Here is a 22,997-nt window from a genome sequence, read left to right on the forward strand (position 1 = left end):
GCACTTCTCACATTTGGATAACATGCCAATCATCAGGAATCTTAAAATTCAGACTCTGGCTCACCAGGTCTGGAATGAGACCTGAGATTCTCATTCCTAACAAGCTGCCCTGTGACAACACTGCTGCCGGGCCACGCTGTGAGTAACAAGGATATAGACAGCCTGTTTACCACCCTCAGAGCAGCCCCCAAGTTTTCTTCCTTCTCTGCATGACCCTCTACTGAGCAGGCTATTTGGGGTCTCTTGAAATTCCCTGTCCCTTCTTGCTCCCACGCATACCTCGCCAAACCCTCACACCCTGCAAACGAATGTGGTGCCTGTGTCTACTGCTGTCATTGATTTTTTTGTTTTAATTTGAAATAAACCTTTAAGCAGTTTTCAAAGTCAGGTTAGCCCTGATATGTATCATGGAAGGGTAACAATACTCTCTAACGATAAAGTCACACAGCTGGGAGTCACCAGCAGCCCTCAAGCTTGGCTCCCATCTGCCACAGTGGCTGGTCCAATCCCAGCAGCTTCTCCAGAAGGCTCCCCTCTGCAGTTCGGTCTCAGATGCTGGCAAGTGTTGTCTCTGACATGTCCACTGGGAGCTCCGGAAACCAAGTGTGTACTGCTGGGCCCGAGGGATGGAAGTGTCTTCTGGTGGCCTCAGGTGTGTGTGTGTGTGTGTGTGTGGTGTCTGTGTGTGTACATGCACACACACGTGTGCAAGTTATGTGTGGTTGTATATGTGGACAGGGGTTTGAGTGTGTGTGTCCTGTATCTATGTATGCATGGATGGATTGGAGTGTGTGTGTATGCTTTGCCCCCGACGTTCCAGTTCAAGAAAGCTTCAATCACACAGAGCAGCACTGAACTCTTTCTGCATGGGCCTGGAGGCTGGACAGTGTCCCTAGGCGGGCCCTGCAGATGTAAGCGGCCCCACCGTCCCTTGCTGCTGCTGCTGTTGCTGCCCCTTGCGTCTTCGAGAGCCAGCACCTGCCTCCTTGCTGTCCTTCCTGGCCAGGTTCCTGTTGGCATTCTCCCGCCGGCCCTGGCCTCCCTTCCTCCTCTTCTGCCCTGAAACAACCAAACAGCAGGAAGAATCAACAAAGGATGTGCAGGGAGGCCCTGGGCATGGCCACAGGCCCTAGGAGGGGAGTGTGAGGAAGCCGGAAGGGGAGGCAGGGAGGAGGCTGGAGATGCTGCCTCTAGGTAGTTGGGTCATCTTGACCTGCTCTGACAGCAGCCACTTCAGAGGACCCTGAGGCATGAGTACTGGAAGGCAGCCCAAGAGCCCTTTCACTCCCCAACCCTCAAGCCACAAAGACATCATCCTTTTCCTAATAGGCTCTTCAGACCTTGGATCCCAATGGACCAAGAGCACTTCCCAGGTATTCGGTGCAACCCTCAGAACAGGCAGGACTGCCCCCATCACCTACCCGCCACCAGCCACCTCTGGGGCCAGGCAAGAGCAGCAGCCACCCCCTTGCCAACTGCAGGCTGTGTGACTTTGGTGGATTCACTACACCTCTCTGGGTCTTAGTGCCCCTTTTCACCCACCCATCAGGCCTCCGAGGGGCTTTCTAGTATGAACATCCACTAGCTCAGAAGAAATGGGGAAACTGGAAGGATGTTGACCACAGAAGCTTCCAGCTTCCACCGTGCAGAGTTCTGAGGCCCTGTTCTCTGCCAGGACATGGCATCTGGGTTGGACAGCATGAGGTCTTGAGTTGCAGGTGCCCCATCTGGCCTTGCCCTGAAGCTTCTTCCTGAGCCGTGGGCAGGAAGCAGAGGTGGTGGGACCTGCCATGGCTGGTGCCTGAGCCCTGACCCCAAGGAGGCAGAGGCTGCAGCTCACCGTCAGGACACGGCACCCTCCTCACTGTGCACCTCCGGGTCTCCTTGGTGTCAGAGCAGGCAGCATGGTCCCCCCCAGGGGCATGGAGCACCCTGCGTGTCCGCTCCTCGGAGCCCCTCCGGAAACCACAGAGCTTCTTCTTCTTGGAGCAGGGCCCCCACGGAGACCACTCGCTCATTTCACATTGCGCTGGCAGGAAGAAAAGGGAAGAGAGAGAGAAGGACAAGGAGGAGGGGATCATGTCTCCTTCCCTGGTCCAGAATAGCAAAGGGGAGCATCTCCCACCTGCCTTCTGCCTGGACCTGAGGCTGCAGGTATCTTTAGTCCAGAGGGCAGAAAAGTCCTTGGAGACCCAGAAAGGAGTGGTAGGGTAAGCTCTCCCTGCACAGTGCCCCAGCCCATCCGCTCTCTGGCCAGACCCTTACCCGGCCCCTCCTCCTGGGGTCCTGGACCCTCTGCCCACAGTGCCTGCCATGGCTTACCAGGACTACTGCACTCCATGGTGCCATTGGCAGCTGAGGAGCCCTCCGGACAGGCTGGATAGCAGCGGCCCTTGTGCAGGTACAAGCCCTCCTTACACTTGGTGCAGAAGTTATGGCTGAAGCAGGCCTCACAGTGCTCGATCTTGCATTCTGAGGAGAGGACAGATTGGGGGCTTCTGGCCCAGCCTGGAGGGAATGTTTCCCCTCACCCCCAGCCCCAATACCCTCCCTTCCATCCACACCCACCTACATGGAGGGCAGGACCCTGGCCTAGAGCTGCAGTTACTGCAGAGGAATCTCGGGAGGAAAGGGAAAGGAAGGGCAATGGCAGGCCAGGGAAGAAGAAGCTGAAGCGGTTGCTCCTGAAGGCTGGCTGGGACTCTTGCCACCGTCAGCCAACTCGAACGTGAACTCAGTCTCAGTCCCTGGAGCCCAAGGTGAGGCTCAAGAGAGCAGTTTCAGAGGAGGAGGGTGGGGCCCTCTGGGCTTGGTGGGGGTGGGACAGGAGTGTTTCAGCATCTCACAGCATCCTGAGGGCCACCCTAAACAGAGTTGAACTGAGAGACAGAATGGCCCCCCAGAGAGTGGCTGCGTGATCTCTTCTTCCCTCACTGCTGGGCATCTACAATGTCCCAAACTGTGGTTCTCCTCCTGCCTGGCAGAAAGAATCAGCACGGGGGAGGGGGAGCCATCCTAGGGCAAATTCCTCTGCCTCTGCAAGGCTGAGTTCCAGGAACCACCTTGGTAGGACTCTTGGGTCCCTCCCTGATTCCCTGCTGCCAGTTCTCTCCTCTGGGGGAATAGGGGCAGGGTGGGTCTTCCAGGGCTTGGCTGGAAGCAGGCAGGGTCTTTCACAATCTCTCCTTCCCAGAGTGCAGGCGGGGCTGACTTCCTCCCAGGCTCTGCCACCTGAAGCCCATGCTGCCAGTTTTTTAGGAGCTGGCGTAGCCAGCAGCTCCCGACTGTAAGGACCATGAGGACCACGAGGACCAAGAGGGTAGCTCCCAGGGTCCCACCTCTGTCCTCACAAACTCCCGCCATCCTCCAGGCTTATCTCAGCCTCACCTCTCTCCTTCCCTCCTTCCTTCCCTCCCTGGTGCTCTGATTCCTGGGTTTGGTTGCCAGTCAAATAAGAACAAAAATAAGAACAATAGCAGCTACCATTCATTGAGTGCCAGACACTAAGGGCTTTACATGCATGTCTCACAACAACCCTAGGGGGTAAAAACTCTTAAAGATGAGGCATTGAGGGGTTGAGATGTGCTCAAGGTCACACAATGAAGAAGTAGCAGAGTTGAGCTCAGAACCAGTCTAGTCTTGGACCAGTCATTTACCCTCCGGGCTTCAATGTTGTCAGCCCTGAAAATGGCACCATCGATTGTGTCCTGTCTCCCTCCCAGTGTTGTTGTGAGGCTCAACTGATATGAGACCTGCCAATGCATTCTAAATGGCAAGGCACTGAACAGGAGGTGGGGGCACTGGCACTGTCCCCCGAGTGTGTTCACACGTGTCCCCCAGCACATCACAGCTGCATCTACAGAGAAGGGATGGAGATACGGCAGCATGTGCCTTGGAGCACGTGGAGCTGTAGCTGGTGTGGAAATGAGGAGCCAGAAGACCAGGGAGAGAAGAGAATAGAAGAGCAGGCTGCCTGGGCTTGGATTCCCCTGCAGCCCATGTGGAGCTAACAGTGGTTTTTAAGCAGAAGTCTGATGGGATAGGTTGTATGTCTCAGAAATGTGATGGGATAGGGATAGGTTGTGTGTCTCAGGAGTGTGATGAGATAGGTTGTGTGTCTCAGAAGTGTCATGGGGTAGGGTGTGTGTCTCAGAAGCGTCTTTCTGGCTGCAGTGCAGACGGTGGGTTTCAGGGAACCAGATGAAGGCTGGAGGACAGATGAACAGGCTATTGCAATGATCCGGGAGCAAGGTGCTGGGAACCTAGGGAGGACAGTGGCAGTGAGGACAGACAGGACATGACATGCAGGCTCTGGTGATTGGATGGATGGGGTGGGAGAGGTTGGCACACAGGGCTGTGGCTTGGGTGACAGGTTGGGACATGCAGGGTGACCTCTGGGAATACAGGTAGGGGCAGGTGCAAAGGGAGGAGACGGGGTTCTGATATTTACACACCAAGGTGGAAGTGTGCGGCTGGATACTTGAATCGGAGCCTCATCTCCTCTCCTCAGAGCCCCCTCTGCTCCTCTTGCCAGCCACCAATGGTTCAAAGCACTCTCCCCCAGTCCAGAGCTTCTAGTGCCCCCTGCCCCCAACAGCCCTGCCCACACTCACTGATGCACTTGTTCATGTCGGGGTTGCGGGCGTCGAAGTATCCAGGTGGGCAGGACGGCAAGCAGACGCCCACCTGGCGGATGTCGTTCCTCTCCAGCAGGATGAACAGCTTGGGTGAGCACTTGAGGCAGCCGTTGACTTCAGAGCAGAGCTCACAGCCTTTGGCACAGGCCTGGCTCCCCTCGGCACTGACTGCAAAGGTGGAGCAGGCATGAGAAGGCGGCTGCGGAGAGAACCTCACCTATCCAGATTCTGACAAGGATGGGAAGTAAATAGATCGGCGTTTCCTTCCACAGAAGGAATATGCTTCTCAGAAAGCACAGGCCAGGCTGGCAGCTCTCTGCAAGGCTGCTTTATACACCTTCCCAGTAGCTTTTCTCCAGAGAGCTAGCACAGATGCTGACCCATGTGCCTCCCTAGCTCCAGGCACGACATGAGTTCACTCTCTAGGCTGGCTCCACCATCCCCAGAGAAGCAACCCAAGCTGCAGACTTCCTGGAATTTATCCACTCTCCCCAGAGCACAAAACAGTCAGCCTTAGGTATAGAAGGAGGGTTTCTTAAATTTCTGAGAAAGTTTTAAGGACAAGAGGGATAAACAGTGAAACAGAAAAGGAACACCTACACAGAAACACAAAGACAACTGGAATAATCTATGCCTAGAACAGGGGTCTCAACCGGCGATGATTTTGCTCCCCAGGGGACATTTGACAATGCCTAGAAACCTTTTTGATGATCACACCTGAGGAAAGGGGTTGTTACTGGCATCAAGTGGGTAGAGACCAGGGATGCTGCTAATCATCCTACAATGTATCGGGCACAGTAAAGAATCATTTGGTACAAAATGTTAATGGCACTGAGGTTGAGAAACCCTGGCTCAGAACCATCCTTTGAAGCCAGGTGCAGTGACTCATGCCTGTAATCCCAGCACTTTGGGAGGCCAAGGCGAGTGGATCACCTGAGCTCAGGAGTTCGAGACCAGCCTGGCCAACATGGTGAAACCCCGTCTCTACTAAAATTACAAAAATTAGCCAGGCATGGTGGTGCATGCCTGTAATCCCAGCTACTTGAGAGGCTGAGGCAGGAGAATTGTTTGAACCTGGGGGGTGGAGGTTGCAGTGAGCTGAGATTGTGCCATTGCACTCCAGCCTGGATGACAGAGCAAGACTCCATCTCAAAAAAAAAAAGAGAACCATCTTTTGAGTCTTCATGGTTTTCCATCCCAGCATTGAGTCTCAAGATCTTTGATCTCACTTACTTGTTTAATCCTCATGGAGGCTCTTCCATGGACCTTGTGCAGTGTGAGCCCTGGGGACAGAGGCATGTAAGCCACTCTGTAGAGGAACTGATCTTTCAGTGGAGCAGACAGACCCACAAATAGGTGAATGCTGACAGCCACAAGGCCAAGCAATAGTGGACCCAAAAGAAGGAGGGAAACAAGCCACAAAGGAGGTGTCACTGGGGCCAAGTCTTAGATAATTTGTACAGATTTGTCCTTTAGGAAGTAGAATTAAGGGCACTCCGAGCAGGACCACAGAGATGTAAAACTAGGGAAAGGCGGAATAGCAGATAACTTGGGGTGGAGATGGGAATGGGAGGGGAGTGGTGAAAGATAGGGTTTTCTATCTTTATATCATGCTAAGGAACTTGAACTTGATCCTGCCAGATGGCATTTCCCAAAAGTATTCCTTACAACTTGATTCCCCCAACTGTGAATAGGAGAATGTGGAGAAAGGCTACTGTGTCATGTAAGACCAGGAACCAGTGGGTCAAACAAATCTAAACAGATTTCTTTACTGCAGGCCTAATGGAAGCTTTATTACTGTCTGTGCACAGTGACTCTCTGAGGGGGAACAGAGTGAACTGCATTTCCCAAGCATTTTGGCCACAGGACACTTGTTTCGGGACCTTCTCAGACTGTTTAGACATCAGAGAGCCATTAGAACATATTAAGCGGGGATGAGACCTGGCCCAATTTACATGTTGGGAAATTTTCTCTGGTAGCCAGGGTGGAGACCAGGGATGGAAGAACTGTTTGGGAGGAAGCTGACTAGGTTATCCAGGTGAGAAAGTCTTAAAATTATGTTCCACAGGGATAGAGGGAAAAAAGACAGATTTGAGAGATGCTTAGGAAATGCAACCAGTAGGCCATCGTGGCTAACAGGCAGAGAGGAAAGAGGCGTGGGGAGGAGCCTGGGGTGATTCCCAGATGTTTGGCCTGGGGCGTGGGTGAGCTGTGAGGCCAGACAGGAAAAGAAGCCCATGGAAAGAGAAGCGAGTTGAGAGGGGAGGAGAGGAAGGTAAGTAGTTACATGGGGTGGAGATGGGAATGGAAGTGGAATGGTGAAAGGTAAGGTATCCTGTCTTTGTATCATGCTAAGGAACTTGAACTTGATCAAGAAGGGCAACAAGAGCCAGGCAGCGGCCGGGTGCAGTAGCTCACTCCTAGAATCCCAGCACTTTGGGAGGCTGAGTTGGGTGGATCACCTGAGGTCAGGATTTCAAGACCAGCCTGGCCGACATGGCAAAACCCCATCTCTACTAAAGATACACAACATTAGCTGGATGTGGTGGTGGGCACCTGTAATCCCAGCTACTCAGGAGGCTGAGGCAGGAGAATCACTTGAACCTGGGAGGCAGAGGCTGCCGTGAGCTGAGATCATGCCACTGCACTCCAGCCTGGGTGACAGAGCAAGACTATCTCAAAAAACAAAACAAAACAAACAAACAAAAGAGCCAGGCAGAGAGGAGCTGCAGATACGGGCAGAAGGCAGAGAGCTGGGAAAATCAGAATAGAGATGGTGGGAGGGAGTGCAGGGTAGTGGACCCAGAGCTCAGGCTTCAGAGTCAGAAGGACCCGGAGCCAGATTCCCAGTCTGGGAAGCTGGGCAAAATCCTGGATGTCGTGTGCTTCCCTGAAAAGGGGAGATGAGGATGTCCACTCTGGACAACTGCTGGAGTGAGTCTATGCTGCAGGAATCATTCCTGGTTTCAGAACAGGAGAACATGGAGGAGTTAGGAAGGAGAGCAACTGAAGGAAGATGATAACAAACACCAAACCATCACAACAACACAGTAATAACCACAATGGCGGCGGTGTGTTACTGAATGTTGAGCACTTACCCTGTGGCAGGCAATGTTCTCAGTGCTTGACAAGTATTAACTCATTTAATCCTTACAACAATCCATGAGGTAGGTACTATTCTTATTTTTTTTTAAATGTATTATCCTTTTTTTTTCTTTTGAGACAGTGCCACTCAGTCACCCAGGCTGGAGTGCAATGGCGCAATCTTGGCTCACTGCAATCTCCACCTCCCAGGTTCAAGCGATTCTCCTGCCTCAGCCTCCCGAGTAGCTGGGATTACAGGCACCTGCCACCACGCCCGGCTAATTTTTTGTATTTTTTGTATTTTCAGTAGAGATGGGGTTTCACCATGTTGGTCAGGCTGGTCTCGAACTCTCGATCTCAGGTGATCCACCCGCCTGGGCCTCCCAAAGTGCTGAGATTACAGGCGTGAGCCACCCCTCTTGGCCTATTATGCACATTTTTATAGATGAGGGAATGGAAAGGTAAATTACTTGAACAAAATTTCTCAGCCAGTATGTGTTTCAGGCAGAGCAGACAAAGTATAGGGAGCCCAGGGTAGGACAATATGAGGTGGCATGGAAACTAAGAGTGTGGTTAGACTATATATTTTTGGAAAATGGAATTCATGGGCTGAGTGTGGTGGCTCAAGCCTGTAATCCCAGCACTTCGGGAGGCTGAGGTGGGCAGATCGCTGCAGCCCAGGAGTTCAAGACCAGCCTGGGCAACATAGGGAGACCCTGTCTCTATTACAAAAAATAATAATAGACTGGCCAAGGTGGCTCACACTTGTAATCCCAGAACTCTGGGAAGCTGAGGCCAGGAGTTCGAGACCAGCCTGGCCAATACGGTGAAACCCCATCTCTACTGAAAATACAAAAATTAGCTGGCCGTGGTGGCATGCACCTGTAATACCAGCTACTCAGGAGGCTGAGGCATAAGAATCGCTTGAACCCGGGAGGCAGAGGCTGCAGTGAGCCAAGATCGCCTCTGCACTCCAGTCTAGGTGATGAGCGAGACTCTGCCTCAAAATAATAATAATAATAATATAAGATAAAAATAAAAATCACGATCGTTCTTGTTGCTATAATCATTGTATGAGCAAAAATACTCCAAATGCGGCATTGAAGTTATGAGGGAGTCCTTCGGATTATTTTTCTATTCTGGGTCTTTATTCAGCTGTGTTACAAATTCACGAGTCATTATAGATTTTAGGCACCACGTCCACTTCAAAGATATTAAATTGTCTATGACTCACTGTTTTGATTTAATTCATTGTTGACATGAATGCGCCCTCTAGGTTTCTGCCTTAGTTTCAGTAAAGGCAGTGATCCCGGCATCCCATTTGCAGCCCTCTCAAGCAATGCTGCCATACCCATTTATTCCTTCATTATCACCTGTGTTAAGAACAGGTTTGCGAAAGGCGCCCTTTCAGATCCGCTGCCCACCTTCCATTCCACTAGCAACAAGTCCCTGTGTGCATTTTTCTTCAGCGCCATCAATGGCACCGCAGAGAAAGTGTGGCACATCCGGGGAAGGGAATCTGGAATCAGGTCAGCATGGCGGGAGCTTGGAGCGAGTGATGAGGCGGGAAGCTGGAGAGGGAGGCGGGAAGCTGGAGAGGGAAGCAGGGGCTGGATGAGGAAGGGTCTTAAGCCTGGATGAAGGAGTTCACACCCTATCCTGAAGGTCAGAAGGAATCAGTGGGAGTTTTACAACAGGAGACACAGTCAGGATTCTATTTTAGAAAGATCACTCCGTAGAGTGGAGAATGGATTTTCCGAGGTCAAGAGTGGAGACAGGAAGACTCCCAGGCTAGAACTCCAGTCCAGGAGAGCTGGGCTGAGCCAAGGAGAGGGGAGGGAGTAGACACACGTGAGATGGTCAGGCGGCAGGGTCAACAAGACAGGGCGATGCATTCAACAAGAGGGGGTGAGGGGCAGGGGCAAGGTGACCTCGGGATGCTGGGCTTGTGTAACAGCCCTGCCCCAGGAGAGGGACCACAGGAGGAGGAGGGGGTTTGGGTGGGAAAATAATGAGTAGCTTAGTATTAGACATGTTGAGTTTGCGGTTCCTGTGGAACATCCAGGGAATGATGCCTATTAGGCAATTGAACACGTGGGTCTGGAACTCAAGAGAACTATTTTGGCTGGAGATTGAGACGCTGAGTTCTTTTTTTCTTTTCTTTTTTCTTTTTTTTTTTTTTTTAAGAGATGAGATCTCACTGTGTTGCCCAGGCTGGATTGCAGTGTCACAAACGTAGCTCATTGAAGCCTCAAACTCCTGGGCTCAAGTGATCCTCCTGCTTCAGCCTCCTGAGTAGCTATGACTGCAGTCACATGCCACCATGCTTGGCTAAGAAGAGGTGGAGTTCTTAATATCCAACAGTCATCAAAGGCATGCCAGTCCATGAGATGGCAAGAAGAGTGGGTCTGGAGAGTGAGAAGAGGAACTGGACGTTGAAGAGAAGGATGGAAAAGTCTTTAGTCCACTCAGAGGCAGAGGAGGAGCCAGCAGACAGGCAGGGGACACTGAGAAGTATACAGCATCATGGGAGCCGAGAGAAGAGTACACTCAGAAGAGGGAGGCATCAACACGACAGTTGCTTCTGAGATGTCATGTGAGCCCAGCTGGGTGGTGGTGACCTGGTAAGTGCAGTTTCAGTGGGGTGGTGGGGTGGACAGCAGGAGGCAGTGGGTCAGCAGTGAAAAGAAGGTCAGGAAGTAGAGAGAGGAAATAACGCCCCCTCTTTCAAGAAGTTGGTTGTTGGCTGGCCTGGGGGCTCAGGCCTGTAATCCAGCTGAAGCTGGAGGATTGACTGAGTCCAGGATTTCGAGGCTGCAGTGAACTATGATTGAGCCACTGCACTCCAGCCTGGATGACAGGGCAAGACCCTGACTCAAAAAAAAAAAAAAAAAAAGAAGCTGATAGTTAGATCTGTGGGAACAGAAGAGCCTGGATGGTGCCTCAGGCAACACCTGCATTCAACAGCTAGGCAAGAGGAAGGGGGACTCGGGAAAGAAGTGGAGAAGGATCCTTGGAGAGCTGGGAGGAGACTGAGAGACAGAGGTGCCAGGAATCAGGTTGAAAAGGGAGAGATCTCCAGGGATCAAGGCTGGGAGGAAGCAAGGCCAGTGAGCTCTGAAGCAAATCTACAAGACTGGACTCTCAGTGATCATTGATTAGGTGATCTTGAGAAGGGCAGTTATGGTGGAGAGGTGGAGATGAGAGCCAAACCACAGTGGGCTTCGGAATGAGTGGAAGGGAAGGATTGGAGATAAAGCCTGGAGGGTGACAGAAAATCAGAGATCACAGACAGAGAAGGGGAGAGCACGGCTGGGGGTGGGGAATGTGATTACAAGACTCAGAGGCAGGGGGCATTGATGGAGTAGAGACCCAAGGACACGAGGAAATGGGAGCGTCAAGACACAGGGCTCAGATGCTGAGGCTGGCCTGGGTTAGGAGGAGGGACCAGGGGGTCAGGGAGCTGAGCTCCATGAGGGTTTGGGGGCTCAGAAGAGGAATGGGGGCTCAGTGACAGGCGGGGTCAGTTCAATAAGGAAAGGGATGTTTATCAAGGGAGACAGGAAGCACAGGATGTTCTCAGCTCAGAGAGGCAGTGAGGGATGGGGGGACGGGAGAGGGGGCTTGACAATGAGAATGTGCCCTTGAAGGAAGGGTCCAAGGAAGACGGTTCATATTTGGGGGAAATGCATAATGATTCAGAGCAGGAAAACCAAGGCTCATTTATTTCACAGATGTTTACTGCACACCTCACAGGTGCTTAGGGCTATTAGGAGCTGGGACATGGAGGTATAGCCACAAAGGCCCACCCGGGACGAGGGAGGCAGGGCTGGTTACACATCTGGATGTAGAGAGGCAGAGGGCACTCCCTGACCCAGAAGCCTAGGGGAGGAGAGCGTTCCACACAGGAGGAACAGCCAGTGCAAAGCCTCCGAGGCACTGAATATCCTGGATCGACCATGGCATGGAAAACAGGGCTTTATATAGCACGTGCCCGTAATTCCAGCTACTTGGGAGGCTGAGGCAGGATCACTTGAGCCTAGGAGTTGCAGATCAGCCTGGGCAACATAGCAAGACCCCACCTCAAAAGGAAAAAAAAAGAACATAGAGCTTTATATATTCTCTCTCTCTTTTTTTTTTGAAATGGAGTCTCACCCTGTTGGCCAGGCTGGAGTGCAATGGTGCTATCTTGGCTCACTGCAACCTCCACCTCCTGGGTTCAAGCGATTCTCCTGCCTCAGCCTCCCGAGTAGCTGGGATTACAGGCATGCACCACCACGCCCAGCTGATTTTTTGTATCTTTAGTAGAGACGGGGTTTCACCATGTTGGCCAGGCTGGTCTCAAACTCCTGACCTCATGATCTGCCCGTCTCGGCCTCCCAAAGTGCTGGAATTACAGGTGTGAGCCACCACATCTGGCTGAGCTTTAAATATTCTCTTGGTGAAGAAAGTGACCAATGGAAGGGCATCGTCGGGTTGCCAGTTTAGAAAGCTCCCCTCTAGCTGGGCACAGTGGTACATGCTGTAGTCCCAACTACTCAGGAGGCTGAGGCAGGAGGATACCTTGAGCCCAGGAGTTTGAGACCAGCCTGGGCAACATAGTGAGATCAAGACCCTCTCTCTAAAATAAAGAAGGAACAAAAGCAAGGAATTTCCCTCCTGCTGCTGCCTGTTTTGGGGGGTGTGCGGGGCAAGCGGCCTTGCAGGGCTGTAAGCCTGGCTGAGGAGGCTAGGTGGACTCAGCGAGGGCGAGGGTTGCTTGCGGGGGAGGGATCCTCCTTCCTGGCTTCTTCAGCACCCCTAGGTCTGCCCTCCCCACCAACCACCATCCCCCCCAACCCCACCTCCCTCAGCTCCCAAGCAGCCTGCTCTCCAGCCCACTTCACTGAGCTAGCAGAGCAAGGCGGTGCCCTCAATTCCCCCTCTCCTAGTCTTCATCCAACGCGAAGCCCTTTTAAGTTGTTATGGCTATGATGAGGCACTGCTCCAGGGCAGCTCAGCCCCACACCCCTTGAAGAATGGTTCTGGATCGCTGCCCCTCCTCCCTGGGGGCTTCACTTCTTCCAGTTCCCAATTTCTTCATCCCCAGGAATCTTTCTTAAACTAAAGATCTGATGGTTTTACACCCCATCCTATTATCTATCAATAGCTCCCTATCACCTACAGAATTAAGACCCAGCTCCTGGCCTGATCTTAAAAGCTTTTGTGGATCCATCCCATCCACCTTACCCCTCAGCACCACTCCTAAGCAATATCAAACCATTTTTGTTTCTCTGGACACGTCACACTATCTCACACCTGTGTGCTTTTGTTCAAGTTGGTCCTTCTGCCCAGAACACTCTCCACCTCCTCTTGAGCCTGACCAACTCCCTCAAGCCTCAGAACTAAAGTCACCTCCCCCAGGAAGTCTTCCTGATCTCACCTCCTTGCAAAGTCTCAATGGAGTATTTCTCTGTGTTCCCACACCCCTAGTACTTGAATCTGTCATGGTGAACGTCACCTTATATTGTTATTCTCTGTTAACATGTCTTTTTCTTTCACTAGAAAGAGCTTTGGCAGGCAGAGCCCGTCATTTCTGAATGGGAGCTCAGTAAAGGATAAGGCTGCACAAGGGTATAAGGTTGAGGAAATGGTGAACGAGACAGAGGCTTGAGATGAGGGCTGGTGTATGGATGGATCTTAATGAAGATTCACTACAGTGGAGGGACCAGGATGGAACATGGATGAGGGACTCAGGTGGGATGGGTTAGGGACAGTGGGGGGTGGAGAGAACTCACCATGACCCAGAGAGTGATCATCTTGGTTTTGGGGTGGAATCTAGTCTTGGAGGAAATGGGTTTGGTAAGAGAGACCTGAGTTCAGTTGGCGAGGTTAGGGGGATAGGTAGCGGGGCCTCAGCCAGGAGACTGAGGAAGTGAGTAGGCCAGGGCCCCTCTCAGGCCGCACGCTGTCCCAGGAGGTGGATCTATCCCTGTGGCTTCCTGGGACCTGCACGTTCAGCAAGCCCTGGGCATGTCCCGCTGGTAGGCCCAGGATTCTTTTTTTTTTTTTTTTTTTTTGGAAACAGAGTCTCTCTCTGTCACCCAGGCTGGAGTGTAGTGGCACAATCTCAGTTCACTGCAACCTCCGCCTCCCAGGTTCAAGCGATTCTCCTGCCTCAGCCTCCCGAGTAGCCAGGACTACAGATGCACATCACCACTCCTAGCTAATTTTTGTATTTTTAGTAGAGATAAGCTTTCGCCGTGTTGGGCAGGCTGGTCTTGAACTCCTGACCTCAGGTGATCCGCCCGCCCCAGCCTCCCAAAGTGCTGGGATTACAGGCGTGAGCCACCATGCCCAGCCAGACCCAGGATTCTTTAGCTCAACTATGAGCTTAGTTTAGATCCTCACTTTTTCTTACCTGGGCTGTTTGCTTCCCGCCTCAAGCCACCTCCTCCACCCTCTATGCAGCTGGGCTCTGGGGTCCTTGATGAAAGCCTCAGTGGCTCCTTACCCACTGTAGCTGGAGTCAGGCCAAGTCCAAACTCCTCAGCCTGGCAGGTGAGAAGAGCTTAATAACCCGGCCTCTACCCTGCAGCATCTTCTCCCCAGACCCTCCCCTCAGCCCCAGACAGCTTCCTTGCTGTATCCCAGTAGGTTCTGGATGGCTTGTTTAGCGGCAGAACACTTCTTTCCAACAGAAAAGATATGAGCACAGCTTCTCCAGTGGAAATCCTAGGGCTCCCCAGAACCCCCTTGATAATTCATTTCCCCAGCTACTCCTAGCTGCACCCCACTTCCTAAAGGAACACTCTATGCCTCCTCCCAACGCCCCGGGCTCTCCATGCCCTCGGGTTTTCTCCTGTGCAGCATTCCCGAACTGGATTGACATTCTGTCTTCCCCCACTCGCTTGCGGGCTCCTCGAGATTCATCTCTGCCATCAGGGCCGGCTTGCAGGATCTCAGTGAACATTTGCAGAATGACCCAAGGAAGGAACGGGGATTCAGTGAGGGATGAGGGACTGTAAGGCTGTCAGTGCAGCAGGGGTAGAGGCTCCGGATGGAGGATGGGGCCGTGAGAAGAGGCACAAAGGGGGCTGCTGGCTTCTGGAGAAGTCAGGGCTCAATGAAGGAATGAAGGCTTCCTGGGAGGCAGGACTGAGAGAGGGGGCCCAAGAATCAGAGAGGAGAAGGGGCTCAGGAAGGAGCATTACTCGGTGCGAGGGATGAGTGGGAATGAGGGCTCAGGAAGGTGCAGGGACCCCAGATCGGGGTGAGGGCTAGCAAGAAGACAAGGGGCTTAGTGAACAGGAGTTCAGGGAGGGGCAGGGTCCTCAATGAATGGAGGAGGGGAACTTCAAGGGGACTTCACCACTCACAGCTAAAGAGAAGTTCTTTGCTCAACTTTTCTCACTCCGTGTAGGCAGACCATCACTCAGACTCCGAAATCAGACATGGCTTCAAAACTGGTGTATAATAGCTCAGAATGAGATTTAGATTGAGTGGCTTCTGGTGGCCCTCCTACCCTGCAGCCGAGGACTGTCAGCCACAGTCAACAACCCTGAGGCTCATACACAGCACACCTACCCCTGCCCCGAGGTCCACCCAGTGCCCTTCCATGCTTGTCTTGTCGAGAGGCCAGGCACACACAGGTGTCTCGGTCTTCCTTCTTCCCTTCCCTACTCCCTCAGAATCCCTAAGGCAAAATGGTCTGCACGTTGTTTATGTAACAATGATTTGCACCCAGAGTCTACACAGAACTTGATGTTTTACAAAGGTGTTAAAAATATATACCTATTGAGGTGGGTGGATCACCTGAGGTCAAGAGTTCGAGACCAGCCTGGCCAATATGATAAAACTTTGCCTCTACTAAAAATACAAAAATTAGCCAGGCATGGTGACACATGCCTGTAATCCCAGCTACTTAGGAGGCTGAGGCAGGAGAATCGCTTGAACCCGGGAGGCGGAGGTTGCAGTGAGCCAAGATCGTGCCACGGCACTCCAGCCTGGGTGACAGAGCGAGACTCCATCTCAAAACAAAACTATATATATATATATATACCTATTATCTCATGTAAGCCTTACTATCCTCCTATACATTACATTTCAGCTTCCTGATTGCGATGACTGTGGCTATTACGTAACAAGTATTGACAAACAGCACAACCTTCATCCCTCCCTGCACCCCTGAGCCTGTCTCCACACCTCTCCCCTTGCCTCTTACCATCAAGGATGTCTGTTACATCACTTGGTAATAAAAACTGGCTCATGTGCTGCCACGGCTGTTAGATGTGGTCATATGAAAAGCGAGCAAGCATGTCAAAATTGCTACAGGAGATTCACCATCACTAGGACCAGGCCCTTTCTGATGCCAAGTCTAGTACTTCCTTTCCTTTTTAATACAACAGACTTGAACTCAGGTCCCGTGACCTCTGGTTTAGCCGGGCATGAGGCTCTGCATGGGTGAGGGTCAGCGTTAAGCACATGTGCACATTGCATGAATGTGAATGGTTCCTCCCATTCTCTCTCTCTGTCTCTCTCTGTCTCTCTCTCTCTCTCTCATTTCGGAAATAGAGGAGACTGATTATAAACCGCTAAACCGCATCTGGCCCATGGAGTCCAAAATACTGACCACAACAGATGAGAAGGGAGGAAAATCAAGGCCTTGCTGCTGATTAAACCTAACCGTCTCTAATTGTTTGTTAAGCCAGGGATTTTCAGCTTCACCAATTCTCTGAGCTTCTCTCCCTGGGCTGAGTCCTGGCCTTGGCTGCTCCCGTGGAGCCCCAGCAAAACCCCACTGCTTTTCAGCCTTCACTGGGGGACCTCCGTCTGCGGGGAAACATGAAGCAAGAGGGAGCTGGGCTAGACTTCAGGAAGACCTCCTGCCTGTGGGCGTGGCATCTTCTCATGCCAGATGTCAAAAGACAGATGAGGACTTGGGACTCTGGAGTCCCCCACCCTCTCCCTCGTGTAGGCCCCTCACACACAGTGGCCACCCCTACAGCACTGGGGCCCCATCACTGGAGACTTTAAGCAGAGGTTGAGGAGTGCCTATCAAGGGGCTAGGGACAGATTACCCTTGACCTCCACCAAATTCGGCTCTCAAGAAGGCTGGGCCCACAGGCATTAGGAGACCTGGGTTCCAACATCAACTGTATCTCCTTAGACCTGTTTCTTCCCCTTTCTTAGCATCTGTACAATGATAGGATTTTGGTTTTCTTTTTAAGCTATGAGAACCCTCTCTTCCAATGACATCTTATGTGGACGCTCATTACCAAAAGCAGGGAAAAGTGAGACTGCTCTGGTGTGAAGGGTGGTCGGGCCAGACCCCTGCCTGCTTGTCTCCCCTTTGATGCCACTGTAGCTCCCTGAATCCCACTGGGCATAGTTTAAAAGCCACAGCAGTGGACAGTCTCCTGACCCTCCCTACTCCACTGTTCCTGCCTTATGATCTGGGCAGGGGAAGCCCTGTTACCCAGTGCTAAGCTGTGCAGAGCTCCTAACCCAAAAGGGTTGATGGCTGCACTTTAGCCAAAAAAGGAGCCCCAGGGCAGGGGGTTTGGGGAAGCATCTCCATGGATACCACACAAAGCTGGTGTTATGTCAAAGCACATAATCCACAAAGGCGTAATCCACAAACTGGATCCTCACAAGAGAGGGGTTAATCTAGAAAGCAGAGTCTACAAAGGGGAAAACAGACAAAGTGAGTCATCTACAGAGTGGGTAATCTCAGCAAATTAATCCACCAACTGAATAATCCACAAACAGGATCATCTACTGAGTAATCTACAAAGCTGTAATAGACAGAGTGGAAATCTGCAAGGGTCATCATGGAATAAAACTCCTGAAGACCCTTAGTTCCCGGGTGGCCCCCTCCCATTCCCAAGGCCGGCTGTGGCCCACCATGCTCCATTACTCACTCCGCCTCTGCCTTTTCCCCTTGATCCCCCGGCTGCTGATGGTGAGGTGCGTCCAGCTCAGAACCAGGGCCACCACACACAGCCCAAGCCGCATAGTCACGCGCCAGCTCCAGGCCCCTAGTCGGAGGGGTGGTCTCGGGGAGGGTGGATAGCACACGGCTCTTGCTAACACCTCTGGGGCTGGGTCAGCAGCAGGAGGCCCAGGCCTGGGCCGTAGCCCAAATCCACCATAATCTCAGCTGGGGACAGAGAGGGTGTGGGGAGCCCAGTTCTCCATCAGCTCAAAGGGAGGTCCTCAAAGAGAGACTTCCTCAAAGGTACCTCGGAATATCACATGAGAGATCTTTTTGTCACGTCAGCAGGGACTACTCCAAAAACCAACCTGTCAGGGGAGGAGAAAGAAGGGTTAATTCTGTAGTACCAGGAACACTCCCACCTATGCCTCCTGCCCTACCCAGAAGACTGGGAGCTTAAAATGTTTGGATGTTACAAGTTACCTACCTAGCACCTTTCTAGAAGAAATTTATGCTCCTTTTCCTGTCTTACAGAACACCCTAACCTGGGATGGGAGCCGGCAACCTGTGTAGCCAGAATATGGCGGACATTCAAACCAAATTTGTGAATCACTGATGATTTCTCAGTAATGGGAGCCAGCTGGTCCCACCCGGCTTCCTGTTGTCCAGCTCTAACTGGAAGTCCTTCCTTAAGTCTACCCTACAGACCTCATGCTGCAGTAGTATCCTGTCTCTTGAAAAGGAGCTGTCTCTCTCTGTCCTTGCATGAGTGACCCCTCAGCCTTTTCTTCCCGGGGCTGAGTCACCCATGTGCCTTTCACCTGTCCTGGAGCTAGAGCAGTGGCCCCCGGCAAGCTGGCAGACTCTGCGTGGCCCTCTGGGCTTGGCGGGAGAAAAGGAAGTAAGGCTTCCCCCGGCCACAGAAACTCTGACACAGCAGGCCCGGCAGGCCTGGCCTTTGTGAGAGGATAAAAGAGGCAGCAATGCCCGCCCTGGCCAGAGACACAGAGAATGGGGATAATCCCCCAGCCCAGCAAGAGCCAGGTCTCTGGACCCGCTGGCCGGCTGGGGTGATGGGGGCAGGGGAGCCGGTCCCTCCCCTGATCAGATGTGTCTGGGAAGTTGGACATCTGAGCCCAACCTGGGAGTGAGAATGAAAACCCTGCTTCCCCGTCACGGGATCACACACATGCTCTGATGCTCGCAAGGTTCTTTCACAGCAGCGGCCTGCCCACACACACCCCACACTCCACCACGCACACCCCACCCTCCACCACGCACACCCCACCCTCCACCACGCACACCCCACACTCCACCACACACACCCGCACCACAACAGAGCGTGCAGGTCAATAGCACAGAGGCCCTGTAGATGCCAGGGAGCCATCACCTTCCCCTCCAGTGGCTAGATGCCTTTGAACAAGTCATGTAGCCTCACTGAACCTCAGTTTCACATCTATAAAATGGGGACAAGCATGACTGTCACAGGCTAGCTGAGAGTCAGAGAGTTCAGGCTCAGGAATGAGAAATCTGAGGTGCTGGAGTGGAGGTGCCCCTCCCACCCCCTGTCCTAATCCTTTCCCTTCTAGGCTCTTCAGTGCCAGTCCACCCCCTCACCTCTCAGGGAGGCCCCAGCAGAGCCCACCTGCACGGGAGATAAATCATTATCCCCTAAGGGAGTTCAGTACCTCCCTCCTCGGCCTCTCCCACTGGCTTTGAAGGCCAGACACACTCAAGTGGTTAAGCTGCCTGTGAGAAGTGTTTACATGAGGCTGATGGATCCCACCTGGTGCTGTGGCTGGAGCCAGCGGAGATGCCCCCAGCCACCCCCAAATGCCCGTCAGCTGCCAACCCCTGCACGCCCCTCCAGTACTCCCTGCCTGATTTACCAAAGTCTTTCTATCCTCCCCAGCCCCCACTATACACTTCTATCACCCACAAATGATAGATGTCCAGTTGAGTTTATCAAACTGGGGTCTTCTGGCCCAAGTATGTAGTCTCAGAGGCTGGCTGTACAGCATGATAGTCACGGGCATAAACCTCAGAGTCAGACTGCCTGGCTTTGAATATTGGTTCTGCTACTTATTAGCTGTGTTACCTTGCTTAGCTGGTCTGAGCCTGTTTTCTTATCTGCAAGAAGGTTATTATTGTTTATAACTTAAATGAGTTAATACATAAAACTGCTTAGAATGGTGCTGGGCACATAGTGATGACTCAATAATATTTGCTGCATTTGTTATGACCAAAGCTTCACTTTGTGTCTACATTCTAATGATCATTCAAAAGGCAATATGAACATGTTCTGTATCATCTGGATACTAACCTTCATACTGAGTACTGTTATGCAATTTCCATATTTGCATTTATCTTTGTGGTTGATTGCCTCGACACCAAAGCGATCACCCAAAGTGATAGGATTTGCCTTTAATTGCAGCATTTCTCAAACTCAGGTCTGAGAATCCCTGGTAGATCTGTTCCATGAGTCCTTACAGTTGACAAACACTGCATTAGACAAACTTGGTGTTAACCCTGGATCTGAAAGACTTTGGACTCACTGCGTGATCAATATCCCTGGGGTTTTTGGAGGCACAAAAGTTCCTGTATGCATCTCTGCATTCCTTGTGCCTACCTGCCATGGTGCCTGGCAGTTGACGGTGAGTGCTCAGCAAATGTTAGCTCCCTTCTTTTTCCTCCCTCTCCTCTCCCTCTAAATTCCTTCTCAATCTTCCCAGGTCCTAGTTTTCAGCTTGACCCCTGCCACACTCACCCAGTCCTTGCCAGCGGTGATCTTCTGGCCCACTCACACCTGAGTCACCAGGAAACCACAATCTCAGCTGGAAAATCGTAAGGAGGATCCAGATGTAAATTTCACTGAAGCAAGTGACACTGGCCTCCCTCAGCTCTGGGATGGGAAGAGTTGCAAGCACTTTTTGAAAAGGTACATATAGAATCAACTCTGTAAAGGGGCTAAGAGTTCCTCTATACCGGGGGTACAAATGATATATATGATTGAAGCTGGATGTGGAGGGGGTAAACTGGAGGGTAAATGCCCCATCTAAAGGGAGCATATGCCGTTCAGCTCTGACTGACTATTGAAAGATCTTCTGATTTCCTAAAAGCGGAGTGGAAAATCCAGGATCTTACATGAAATCTGATTTGAAATGCTGGACAGGTCTTGGACTAAGAACCCTGCAGCACCAAGCCCCGGAGGGCAACAGGTCCCTGCCTCAGTGGCTCCACATTCCTGCATCTAGTCCCTGACCCCATATGCTCACACACAGGCCCGCACTCTTGCAGACGCCAACAGCATGGACTAGGGCTGAGAGAGGAGATAGGAGCTGACGACTCCCTTTTAAGCAGGCTGCCTCATTTCTCTTAGAGTCCTCTGTCTGATTTCCTTTGAGCCACGGGCTATAATGGCACTGGCAGTTTATGTTTTTGAGGCTCGCTCTACACAGATAGAATGCGGACTGCTGGCAGTGCCTCAGGTTATTGGTGGGGGTAAGAAAGGGCATTTCTCTCTGCCACTGTGGGGGTGAGGGATTCACACTTATTAGATGCCTCCCTCCACCTGCCATGTGCCAGGTCTTCGTTTACTCCTCACAATGGAAGGAGGAAGGTAGAATTATTTCCATTTTACAGGGGGAGAGACCTGGCCCTGAGTGGTTAAGGGTCCCAGGGGTTACAGACCCAGTTAGGGACCAGCCCTCGGGTTTGCTACCCAGGACTGGGTGTGGGGAGGGCGGGGCAACCCCCTGGGAGCTGCCGAGTGTGGGGCACAACCCAGCTTGGGGAGTGGACCTGCAAAGTGGGGACGGTGCTGGGGGCAGAGGCAGAGCTGAGAAAGGAGACCAAAGCGAGAGGCCACAGGGGCCTCGGAGGAGAGGACACAGGTTGGGGACGGGGACACAGCTGGAGGTGGAGCTGAGGGCAGAAACTCAGCCCCGAGAGGAGGCTGGAATCAATTTCACCTTCTTGCCTGCAGCACCGTCAGAATAAAGTGGTACTCCATCAGGGGCCCGATACAGACCCAAAAATGTAAACTATCCAGATAATTTCGCATTAGCCCTCCCCGGGCCCGGCTACGGGCTGGAGAGTTTTGGCCGCCCAGCAGGCTGGCAGGCGGGGGCAGAAGAATTGCGGGCGGGGGGCAGGACCAAGTATGCGCCTGTCCGACCTGTCGGGATTAGCCTGTCGGTCGGAGCCAAGCCAGGTGCTGGGGCCGTGCCCCCGCCCCCAAAAGCAAGGGCAGCGGAGGATGGCTTCTTCACCCCTCCATCACCCCCGCAAGCGCGCACATTCTTCTTCCCTCCCCCACCATCCCGCAGAGGCCCCAACAGGTGCCGAGGGAGACGCGGACCTGAGGTTCCCCTGGCTGGCCCTCAAGAGCCAAGAGAGCTGTCCACGTCTGAGAGGCCAGTTTCACAAGAAAGCTCCTGCCCCCAAGCACCCTCACCCCAAGTCTGTCCCGGCCCTCCTGGGAGTCCCGGGCGAACATAGCCCCCACCTCTCCCCAACTAAGCGATACCATCGGTTCCTGAGCGCCAGACCCCGAGGGCCAGGGAGCCGCGCCACTTCGCTGCGCACCGGGGGCCACAGCGCATGCCGCCTGCCACGTCGAACCCAGGCCCAGGCTGCGGACTGGGGTGGGGGTCACCAGAGACCGTGGGACTTGGGGGAATCCGAGCCAATGAGCCCCAGGATCAAGAACTCCTGGATTGGAGGCGGGGTATAAACAGGGCTGGTGGACTTGGGGAATTCAGGACTGCGAGTGAGGACGATCATCCGGGGCTGCGGGATGGAGGGGAGTTCGAGGGGAGGAGGCTGCCTGCTGGATTGAGGGCCGACGGGAGCGGCAGACTTGCAGGAAGGGGTGCAGGAGGTGCCCTCTCCCGATCGCCGACCGGAGAGCGATCAGACTCCCCTTCCTTTCTCTGTCTCCCCCCGTACCCAGCTCGAACCAGCCCCGACGGGAGGGCCCGCCGCGCCCCAGCTCCCGGGGAAGGGGGCGCTGGGGAGGAGGACGGGGCAGCTACGAGGGGACTCACCTTCGTGCTGCCAGTCGCGACGGGGGCAGGCCCGGGAGGGGCGAGGGCGCGGCCCGCTCACCCGCCTGCTGCGGGACTGTCCTGGGCGCCCGGCTCGCCTGCGCTCCGCCCGCCCGTTCCCAAGTTGCTCAATCTGCGGACGGCTCACGCCCTCGGGGCCAGCGCCCCACCCGGCGCATCGGTCCTCCGGGGCGGCTCGGAGCTGCCCTCGTTCTCTGCAGCACCCGAGCGAATGCCCTACTCTGGCCGGTCGCTCCGGGCTCTCTGCCCTGCGCTGGTGCTCTCCGTCGCGCCTCCGCTAGGCCGGAGCTC

At 53.2% G+C, this 22,997-nt stretch overlaps 1 protein-coding gene across 2 annotated transcripts; it reads right to left on the reverse strand.

Annotated features, from left to right (window-relative positions):
• Positions 1-647: 647 nt before the first annotated feature.
• On the reverse strand, positions 648-17,717 carry RSPO1 (R-spondin 1). Of its 2 annotated transcripts, XM_030823385.1 has the most exons (5): positions 17,624-17,717; positions 4,614-4,805; positions 2,323-2,472; positions 1,841-2,029; positions 648-1,059 (listed from the first exon to the last, which is right to left on the reverse strand). In XM_030823385.1, exons 1-5 carry the CDS (start codon positions 17,715-17,717, stop codon positions 893-895), a joined length of 792 nt encoding a protein of 263 aa, XP_030679245.1. In that variant the 3' UTR covers positions 648-892. The 2 variants fall into 2 exon arrangements, with proteins under 2 accessions (XP_030679245.1, XP_004089800.1); XM_004089752.2 differs by lacking the exon at positions 1,841-2,029.
• Between the last annotated feature and the right edge of the window lie 5,280 nt (positions 17,718-22,997).

This window comes from Nomascus leucogenys, chromosome 12 (genome assembly GCF_006542625.1).
Source record: "Nomascus leucogenys isolate Asia chromosome 12, Asia_NLE_v1, whole genome shotgun sequence".
Lineage (NCBI taxonomy): Eukaryota > Metazoa > Chordata > Mammalia > Primates > Hylobatidae > Nomascus > Nomascus leucogenys.